Below are 11,155 nucleotides of genomic sequence, written 5' to 3'. Positions count from 1 at the left end.
GTAAAACAAAGTTGCTGGGTCTGTGGCCGGATGCATATATAGTGATTAAAGTCTCTACACTTAGTAAGTGTTAGGTTCATCTATAAAAAATATTGGTCCACAACATCTGCACTAGCCACTGTTTCAGGAGCTACACAGAGGGAAAACCCAGACAGAGGCTTTAGCCACTACTCTTGGTTCCAGGAAGAGAGGAAACCCTCTCCCCGGGCCTGCAGGCGCCCGCGCGTGCGCGGGAACAATCCCACCCACCGCCAGGGACCACCACCCTGCACCCCTGACTTCTTCATCCCGTTCTCAGGTTCTGCTCCAGGCGGTCAAAAACAAAACTTCCACCCAACCACTTCCACTTAAAGAAGCCAGTCTGGCTGAGTGTGGCTTTGAAGATCAAATGCAAGGCTGCTTAGCACAGTGGTCTGAGCGAGGTCGGAGAACAAACTTTGTTATGTGTTAACTTGGTTGGAGCAAAGCGATTCTAGGCAGAATTTAGTTACATTAAAACGGTGCAGTGTTTTGTGTTTTTTTTTGGTATTGTTGTTTTAATAAAATCGTCTTAATTGATGAATAAGGAAGAAGGGCTTTCTATTTCAGGACTTGAAAACAGTCAAGGATGGTTTCAGCAGGTGGCCAGTCCGGCGCATCACGGCCTCCTCCCACCTAGCGTAGGTTTAGATTACGGTTTCCGCGGCGGCTGGACGGGAAGCATCCTCCACGCTGCAAATTCGCATCAATGGGATTCCCCTCGTGGGAAATGCCCTCTCCTGGCGGACGTGCTCCGGAGGGCCGAGCGCGTCGCGGCGCCTTCCACCCTCTGGTTCTGGGACCAGCGCGTCGAAAACTCTATCGAGATCCCGAGTCGGCATCCTATTCCGTCCGCGCCCCGGGTGAGCCGGCACCACCCGCTGCCCGCCGCCAGCCGCCGCCGAGGGGCGGGAGAGATGCTGCGGGGGGCAGGCGCGGCGCGCGGGGAGGGGAAGGGGTTCTCGCGCGATTGGGCGAGGTTTCCGGTGTTGTGACTGAAACCCGTCAATATGGCGGCGATCGGCCGCGGCCGCTCGCTGAAGAATCTCCGAATACGAGGTAAGTCCGCTGCTGCCCTCATTCCTCGCCGCCCGGCAACCGCCACCCCTGGCACTTGTCTCCCCCGGGCCCTGGGCGGGGGGAGCGAGCCGGGGCGCTGGTCGGAGCCAGGGCAGCCACCGCTGGCCTGGGAGCGAATCCTAATTGGGGCTATGTGTCTGTTTCGCGCAGGGCGGAATGACAGCGGCGAGGAGAACGTCCCGCTGGATCTGACCCGAGGTAACGCAGGGCGCCGGCGAGGGCGTCCTACTGGGGAGGAGCCGGGGTTGGGGGCCGCGGGCAGGGACCGGCCCCGCACAGGACCCGCGAGGGTACGAGAGACAGAGCCCGAGCCCCGCCTGCCGGCCCGCGGGAGCAAGCCGGGGGCTGTCTCCCCGGACCCATCCCCCTTCCCGGTGCCCGCTTTCCTCTCCCCAAGCCCTTTTCCGGGCCTCTGGGTGCTGCGGGTGCCCGGGAGCACCAAGCGGGACTCGGCGGAGTCGCCGACCCTCTGGGTTTTCTAGACCCCGAGGGGAGCGTAGTCGTCCTGTCCCGGAGCTCAAGCAGCCGAATCCCAGGGGCGGCCGGAGGGAGGTGGAGGCTGTTATTTAGGTTGCTAGAGGATGTCTGAGGGAAGAGCGACCACATCCTGCCCTCGCCGTCCCCCAGCGCCAAAGCAGGACCTGCTCGGTCCTTGCCGATTGCGTGATGCTCTTCTCCTTGCCCACCGCCCTGGGGGACCCGCAGCATGGATAAGTCGGTAGCGAAACCCAGAGCCCATGATTTCTGCTAAGTGTGTGTGTTTCCCTCTTGTTTCCCTTTCCCGGGCCGCTGAGACTGTAGTTGGCAAAGACCGCCCCCTCACCCTCGCTGCAGGTTCATTGTTTACCTTCTGCAGTGGCGACGGGTTTGTTTACACCTTCGGAACTGGGTAAACCCGGGTTATATTTTTAAGGACCTAACCCGGCTACTGGCCAGTATATTTTCATCAGTCACCATAACTAGAGTTTATTCAACAGTTTCTCGCCGAGGATTTGGTAGTTACAATCAAGGTTTTTCTTTTCTCTTCCACGGTAAACAACATTGAGTCTATTGATTCCGATGAAGTCGTTTCACACTCGCTGTAACTTAGCGTATAACCTGGTTCAGCTGTATAGAACCAGTTTCCTTTTTGAGATCTGAAAAACACTTTAGGAAGTTTTTAAAAAAGTCCTTTTAAACATTCTATATAAAAATTTTAAACTACTTTCTACTTGACATAACGACTTATTTACAATATTTGTTAGACGCGGACTCACTGTTGATCATCATCTCTGTATTTAAAGCATAGTGCATTCTCTAATTTGTTTTACTTTGTATATCATAATGTAAGATTACGCTTTTGTGAACTGAAAGGCTAGTTTTTAATTTAGCTACAATAAATTTTTGTAACTATTTTATTCCGAAAGTTCAGGGACTTAGTTTCGTGTGAACAAGGTACTTTTGCGGAGTTTCTGCAACAAAATAGGGCTTAAGTAATAGAAATGACAACTAATTAGATCACTAATGCACTAAATTAGAACATTTTTTCAGCAGATAGGGTTTGACTATTAATGTAGAGAGATGTGAAACTTTTGACTTTTGTGTAACAGTTTGGAAACTTGACTATAACACGCATATGAAAAGTCTGTATGAAATACATGAGGGAAAAGATTTTTTAGTAAATTTCCTAACAAAATAAGCAGGATTCCCACAGGGCTCAATTTAGCATTTGAGTTTTGTAAAAGATGTAGTTTTAGTGATTTAATTTATATATGTGCATATATGTTTTAGATGAAGGTGAGAAGACCATTTATTGGATAGATCTTGGGTCTAATTTGTGCATTAAAAATCTGTTTGAATGTGGTACTAGAAAATGAATTATACTTGTGCTTTAACTTGACTTTGCTGATCTCTTATATATAGTGGTTTGTCTGGTGTCACAATTTGGGGTAGTAAAAGAGCTTATGTACAAATTTGACTTGATACCTTTCGTTTACTCCAGTTTCACTCAAGTATACAGATAGGACTGTATGTTTGCTATTTAGAATGCTATATTCCCTGAGTGTTTAGTAAACATCTGTGTCTATAGGTGTTTCTAGTATAATATCAATACAAAAAGTGCAGAAAGCGCTTGCCCTGACAAGATGTATTTCAGTTTAGAATGAAGTATGCACAGCTTGCAAAAGCAATATGCAACTAAGAGTGAGAGGACATGTAAGAACTGTTCCTAAATCTTAAGGAAGTTTTGAATAAGAAAAATAATCTGAGTTAGATTCATTGTATAGTGACTCTATTGTTTGAGAAACTGCTATTCTGACAAACATTCATTGTTAGAAGAAGGCTTGTGGATCTAACGTGAAGAAAGTTCATGAGGAATTAAGCTTTTGTAATCATTTGAGAACTGTGGGGCAGTCTGGGTTGCAGCTGAAGGGCAGCTGTTTGTGGATTGGATTACAGCATGTTTTAGATAAAGTTTGAGTAACCGAAAGCATTTCTTAAATGCCAAGGCAGTGTTTGCTCTCATTCTCATTATTTTTATGTAACCTTTGAGAAAATCATCGTGTAGCTGTCTAACAAAGTTCATTATAAAATAGAGGCCATGGTCATTGTAATTCCTAGAGGAGCCATCAGTGTGTAGTATAAAGTCAAGTAGTTCTGAGTTGTAATCTCAGCTGGGTAACTGGGGGCAGTTTATTTAACCTTCATTAACTCTTGGTTTCTTCAGCTCAAAAAAAAATTAACTTCAGGTTATTCTTGAAGGTTGTTAAGAATATGAGAAGTAAATGACCTAGGCCATATAGTACTCAGAATGGGACCTAGGACTTTGTGAGTGATGTTAACTAAAAGTTGCTTTCCTAAACTATGAAATCAAACTTCTTGATATCACATTTAAAGTATTTCAGATGATTGTTTTGAATATTATGAACTTGTTAACCAAGAATCACTGTATTGAAGCTTTCATTATTTTTGAGACATGCAATTAATTGGGTATAATCTCTCTGAACTGGAGTTCTTTTTTGTTTTTCAATCTGTTAAGAAAAGCTTCAAAATATATAAATCATATGGGAATACATGAATATAGTAAGTTATAAGAAACTCTTGTATGTCCCCATCACATAGTTTGTTTCCTAGGCCCCCACCCATACTGTGATCATTTTTTTCTTCTTTTCTTGAGAGATAATTGACATACAGCACTTTATAAGTTCTTGAATATAACAACTGTAAAAAAAACAAACTGTGATATTACCAGTATTAGGTCTCAGTAAAGAATTATTTATTTAATTATTTAATTATTTATTTAATTATTATTATATGTGCTTAAGATAAAATGTGGTATTTTATTTAATAAAATATTAAATATTCTACTTTATGGTTTTTCTCCCTGATTCCAGAAAATTTCTTGGTCATAAGACTTGGCCATCCTTGCAAGCTTCTTGAAGCCCAGGAGAGGTTTAAGGTTCTTTAGTTTTTGTTTTGATGTTACTGCTATGGTTTGTATGAAAGTGCTTCAGTTAAAAATTGTTTATGGGTTAATTTTGAGTTCAGAAACTTCATTGTAGGAGATCCTATAGTTGATTTATTGGTAATTGTTCCTTTAAGTTTTGTTCAGGCAACTACTCTACTTAATTGTGAAAGTCCCTGATAACTGCTGTTGGTATCATTAAATACTGTCTCTGTTTTGCATGCCAAAATTTATTTTGAAACTGAAATGCTTCCCTTAACCACTTCCACCGCAAGGATAGTCTTTTTTTTTTTTTTAATCAGTCCACTAGTGCATCTCTTCCTGGTACTGAATAACTTGAAGAGAGTATTCTTCCTAGAATAAGAAACCCTTCCTAGTATAATTTAATTATTGTGTTCAAGGTGAATTTCTAGGACATGGAAACATGTATATTCAAATATAGCTATTAGAATATAATTTATTAAGTATTGAGTCTTACATATTTTTGACCATTCAATCCTTTTGTTTTTCCATTAGTAGGAATGAAAAGGTTGACTGTTTTAGCTGCTCTTTAATACTTAGAAAAGCAGGAAGGTTATCTGAATGATGCAGATTTGAACACTGTGTTTTGTGATTTTTTTCTAGTTAGGATTAAACTCATTTTTAATCACTTACTTCAGTGTAGATGAAACAAACATTTGACTGCTTTTTATGTAATAAATGCTGAATTAAGTGCTGGAGGACTAAAGGTGAGGAAGATATTACTCCCTTTTTTGGAGTTTACTGGAACAGACATAAAGAAGTGATTGCACTATGGAACAATAAACTAATCAAACTGTACAAGGAACAGAAGTAGCCTAGAGGAGAGAATGATTAACTCTTTGAGAAGAGGCTCAGAGGCAGCTTCACAGAGGGACTGACGTCTCAAAAATAGTAGTGGACATAGTGGAAGGAAATGTGGGCTCTCATGTCAAGAGAATATACCACACCTTGGGAAGAGTAAAGACAGTAGGAAGAGGAGCTGCTCTGTAGGCCACTATTAGAATCTAAGAGATGATGGGCCACTAGACCAGGGTATTGGAGGCAAATTAAGTTGAATATATATTGAAATGGATGAGCCCACTAATTTTTTTCTCCAGATGCTAAACTGACTTCGGAATCCTCCTACCCTGCATAGAGGAGGATTTTATTTCTTTATTAAGAAGATAGAAGCTGTCTAATGTGAATCTGCTTGTCTTCTCCCCTTTATATTTCACCTATAGTTACCTTCTGTTTTCTCGAATCAGAGGATAAAGCATCTCTCTTTGTTTCCAAGGCTAAACTGGAAAAGAATTTTATGCTCCTAATTCTGTTTCCCCTAAGATTCTTTGAAGATGATTTCTTGCTTCTTTACTTCCTGTTAGCTTAATTTTCGCATATTCAGCAAACGTTTGTTGTATTCTTCCTATGGATCACTTTGCTAGGCATGGGATGATGGTGAGACGTGGAACAATAAAGACAAATATTTTTAAAACAGTTATTTTTTCATAGGCTCTACACACAGAATAGATTATCCTCTCTACAGTTTTCTTTCTTAACTCCTTCAGTCTTGTAAGCACAGCTCTCCCCCTGTACTTAAAATAGTTTTCTTAAAGGATGCTAGTAACCTCATGCAAAATTCATTGGCATTTTTAAGTTCCCCATTCTATTATTAGTACTACTACTGTATTAATAGTTTTGTTCCAGACAGTAAAACGTATTATTTTACTTAATCTTCAACAACTCTTTCTGTGCGTGCGTGCTCAGTCATGTCCTACTCTTCGCCACCCCATGGACTGTAACCTGCCAGTCTCCTCTGTCCATGGGATTTTCCAGGCAAGAATACTGGAGTGGAAATTCCTTCTCGAATTTCCTTCTCCAGGGGATCTTCCCGACCTAGGGATGGAACCCTGTCCCTTGTGTTTCCTGCATTGCCAGGCAGAGTCTTCACTACTGCGCCACCTGGGAAGCCCCGACAACTGTTTGAGGTTCTCTTATCCCTCTTTTACAGTTGAAGATACAGGCTTTTAAAATTCTAATGCCTGAAACTCAGAAAGGTAAGTTATTCAGCCTTACCTGAGTAACTAGTGAGTGACTAACTGCAGATTATGCACTTCTAGCTACTATACTGTTGCTAGTCTTAAAATTCTGTTCTTTTCCTAACTCTCATGCCACTCTTTCTCAGTTTACTGGCTGGTCTTCCAGCTCCTTAAGCAAGTGTACCCTAAGGTTCTATTCTTGACTTTCTTGTCCTCTCTTATTAATGCTACCTTCTGCAGCCTTTTCACTCATAGCTTCAAAAAATCCATGAATTGAAATGGTTACAATAATTACATTTTTATTCACACTTTTTCTTCTAAACTTGCAAAACTTATTAGCATGTATGTGTGGTAGGTAATTGTCTCAGATTGTGGTGTATAAAATTTTGCACCCTAAAATTTACCCACGTTTCACTTTCTTGGTACCACCACCATCCTTTGGTATTCACGCTAGAAACCTATTGCTCGTCCTCTTTGTTCATTTGCCGTGTTTCCTCAATTTGCCTCTGAAATACCTACTGAATCCAGCTTCTCCTATTTTCATTGTCATTGGTCTACTGCACATTGTATCATTTGGATGACCTCATTATCTGGTTTGGATGACAGCAAAATATTCTTTTCTCTCACTTTTTTCATTTTCTCTGCTATATGATTGCCAAGATTATTTCCCTGAAATCTAGATCTGATCTTCCCATTTCTCTTATTTAAAATAACAACAACAATACTTGTACACTTAATAGTTTCATTTTTGCACACAGTAAAAAGTCCAGATTTCCTAGCTTGGCACTGAAGGCCTTTTGTGATTCCAGAATTATTTTCTTCTATACTATCTTAACCATACTATTCTCAGTCAGTCTGTCTCTCCACATAGTTCACTTGGGTAAAGCACTCCCTTCTTTTCACACAGTGCTTCTCAAAGTGGGGTTGTGGAGAATTTGCTAGTCTAAGCACCTACATTCCCTGTGCATGTTGTTTCTCCTTGGAGATCGTGGTGTGCCTTTGACTGGGACTCTGCTTTAGTCAGAGACGACTGTTTGTTATTTCTTGCACATGGCATGCAGTTTCTGTTTACTTTGCATAGGTTGTTTTCTGTGCTTAGAATTCCGTTGTCAGCACTCTTTAGAGAAATCCTAATTCTTTTAAGGTCTAGGTCATATGCCACTTCTGGGAAAACCCTTCCTTATCGTCCCAGTGGGAATTCATTGCTTCCTCCTCTACTTTTCCACATCATTGTTTATTCCTTTCTAAATATCACTTACTATTGCCTTATTTAAGTTCTTTGCTCAGTTCTTTTTTCACTGGATCTTAAGCTTCTTCCTCAGCATATATCATATACTAGTAACTGAAACATGTATTGTAAGGAAGAATGGAGAGAGAGAGAGATGAGAAAAGGGGCACAATATTAAGGAGAGTAGAAGTAAAAGAGTATTTAAATTAGCAGACTTGACAATGAAAACACTGGTGCCAAGAAATGGAGAAATTGTTTTGGAAGTGATGATAATGAGTTCAGCTTTGTACTTTAAGTTTCAGATGATTGATTCTGTCAGAGATGTGTAAGAGGTAGCAGCAATTTCTGGCATGGATGTTTTTGTAATTGTTTTTAACTTGTAATCTGATTGTTCTTTGCTTTAGGGCCCTGAGAGAGGGAAGAATGTAAATGGAGAAAAAGCTAAAGATTTGGATGTGCGAGTATATGCTGGTTAGAGTATATGTCACAGCGCAAGGATCAATAAAAGGAAAGAGGCCAACAAGAGAAAAAAGCTTAAAAATTAGCAAGATTGTGATCTTTGAAGCCAAGGGGAAAGCTTTGGGTTGAAGGCACTGCTAGCTATAGCATTGAAATTGAGTTCTGGAGAACTCAGTTCTTCTCTCCCTTAATCTGAGGTTGATCTTGGCATGCTTATTTAACCTCTCTAGGCTTCAGTTTCCTGATCTCCAAATGCATACTACTTTACATGCATAGCACTTTCACCTTCAGTCTTTGTGATTCTCAGATATCAGGGTGTTTCTGGCATATGGAAAGGTTAAAGAGAAAGTCTTGTTAAATCACTTGTTAAATTACTGTGAGAAGGATTCCCATAAACAGCAATGAGTATTTGTAGGAGTATGGTATTTATAGTACTTTAAATGTAAATTATAGTCAACTCTCAATTTCCTTTTAAGTGATCATCTGCAGTGACTTGCTGCCTCCTCCCCCTCCCAGGTCTCAGGCTACTGAAAATAGGGCTGTGAAAAGCACAGTGGGGTGAGTGAATGGTTTGCATGCCTGTGTATCTTGTACCTCTGTCACCAAGCTGAATACAGTCCACTCTCAGTTATCTACACGTCATAAAAAGATAAATAATAGTGGGAGGATTCTAAATATATAAATAACTTCATATATGGTTGGGGAAGATTTTGTATTCTTTCATCCCCTACTGTAGATTGATGTATCTTTCATTTGAATTGTTAGCATCAATTTTTACTTCTTAAGCAAATACTCTTAGAATAGTGGATGTAAACAGGCTAAAAGATTTATTAGGTAATCCACATATGAATAATTGAGAGTTGACTGTTTATGCTTTTTGGATCATCCATTGTTTTGTATTATCTGTGCTTTTTTTTGTTACTATGACCAGGTTAAAACTGAATAGCTACTTCAAAGTTACATTGCTAGGATGAATGTACTTAGAATATTATACAGATGCCAGTCTAAACTGAAAATAATTACGTAAAACTAGCTAAATATAACATTCGTGCGTTCAGAGTCATAAGATTGAAAGAGAACCTAAACCTAAGCACATTCTTAATATTCCTCTTAGGAGTTGTCTAGCCAGACATATTGCATAAACTGAGTGATGTGACTATTAATGACAAAATTTATATAAAATATAATAAAATTGAGGATGTACCAAGGCTTCAAACATACCTGTTCAAGGAGTCAGTTGAGATCAGTAAGCAATATACAAGAGTTTTTAACCTTAATTACCTGAATTTTCAAGAATCTGGCCCTTTCAATTACTTTGCCATTTTGTTTATCCTAAAATGTTGAAGAATTTGGATTTATAATGGTTTGTTAATGTTAAGTCAGCATATTTTTGTAGTAAATGTTAATGTGAATCAGGAAGGCATAATTCTTGGCTTTACAGAGTTTATATTATAGTTGGGATATACCTGTATCAGGACATAGTATTTGAAGCACCTGCCAGTTATCTTTATAAAGGAATCCAAGAAAAAAATGGGAGATAGATAAGGAATGACCTAGAGGAGAATCCTCATCAAATGGTTGACACCTGTAAGACCTTTGCATAAAAGGGTAGTGTTTAAATGAAAATTGTACTTAACTTTCCTGAACTAACATATTCCTGTCATATTGTTGAGAAAAAATTGGTGATGAGCTTTGTATATAAATCTACTGAAGGCTGATTATATTTCAGATCAGCGCTTTTTAAACCTTTGAAGGTAGTGCTTGACTAGAGTGAGAGATTTTAGGCATGTTGTAAAGTGATTGTGTGCTTCTGATTGTGAGTATATAGATGTTTGGCTGCATTCCAAACCTAAGCATAAATAATTTCCTTCCATTGTTTTGTAGTATATCTCCCCTTCATTAATATTGCATGTTCAAAGGGCTCTATACATTTGTATCAGACTTACTTCTAGATATGTGCAGTTTGGAAGTAGATACCAGAAGTGTTTGTATTATTTTCCACATTAAAATGACTTTGACTTTAAATGTATTTTCTGACTTTAAACATGTGACCTGACGGTAAGAGAGAATATTTGAAATTAAGTTTATCCTGAAAAACATGGAATGTTTCATTGCCAAATCCAGACACCCTACCCTCTGGTTATTTGAGTAAAGGATGAACAGTGTTGGGGGAAATTAACACTCTGTTAAAAGGAGCAAAACAAGAGTTGAATTGCCACTTGCAGGGATTGCAAGTAATCTTGTTCAGAACCCAGTGTAATTTCATGTGTTTCTTACAATGAATAAATAGTGAAGAAACACAGAAGCTGTAAACAAAGAAGATTGCCAAGTAATGTACTTTTAGTTACTTAGAAGAAACAGCTTGCCAGCTAAAAGTGTGTTTAACTGTTTTTAGATGTGTATACATATATATTTTTTATCAATAGTTTCATATTTTGAGAAATCACATCTTAAATAATATTGCTAGTTATTTCCATGCTTAATGTTCATCCCTCATATAGTAAAACTTTTAATTGCCCTGGTTTTTCTTTCACTCATAATTCTGTATAATATACTCCCTAACCTTCACCACAATCCCATCACCACCAACCCCCTCCCCCAAGAAAAAAAAAAGAAAAACTGAGGGGAATAGAGTTGCAGAAAGAATGAGAAGACTCCAGTCGTTGGAGGTAGGTGAGCTGTGAACTCTAACCTCTAGCTATATGGCACTATCTGGGGTGGCAAGTGGAATGTTGTGGAATGTTTTATTTAACAATGTGTTATAGATACAATTATATTCATATCTGTCACAGAACATTAATATAAAGTCATGATAGTGGGATATTTGAATGCAAATAGCTATTTTTACCTTGTTTATTTAGAGTGGTTTGTGATTTTATTACTATAGGTTGT

General features: G+C 39.4%; 1 protein-coding gene across 4 annotated transcripts in view; it reads left to right on the top strand.

Moving 5' to 3' along the window:
• The first annotated feature begins 1,011 nt into the window (after window positions 1-1,011).
• RICTOR (RPTOR independent companion of MTOR complex 2) overlaps window positions 1,012-11,155 on the top strand; it is a 124,415-nt gene continuing 114,271 nt past the window's right edge. For 3 of the 4 annotated variants that reach the window (XM_081519273.1, XM_081519274.1, XM_081519272.1), the window contains exons 1-2: window positions 1,012-1,077; window positions 1,249-1,296. In XM_081519273.1, the coding sequence (XP_081375399.1) occupies window positions 1,029-1,077; window positions 1,249-1,296 (97 nt within the window). In that variant the 5' untranslated portion in view covers window positions 1,012-1,028. Of the gene's footprint in view, window positions 1,078-1,248; window positions 1,297-8,779; window positions 8,822-11,155 lie in introns of all 4 variants that reach the window. The other variant, XM_081519275.1, reaches the window with a different exon arrangement.

This window comes from Giraffa tippelskirchi, chromosome 8 (genome assembly GCF_054371585.1).
Source record: "Giraffa tippelskirchi isolate mGirTip1 chromosome 8, T2T-mGirTip1v1.2.pri, whole genome shotgun sequence".
NCBI classification, from domain to species: domain Eukaryota; kingdom Metazoa; phylum Chordata; class Mammalia; order Artiodactyla; family Giraffidae; genus Giraffa; species Giraffa tippelskirchi.
This window is presented reverse-complemented; position numbering and strand designations above follow the sequence as displayed.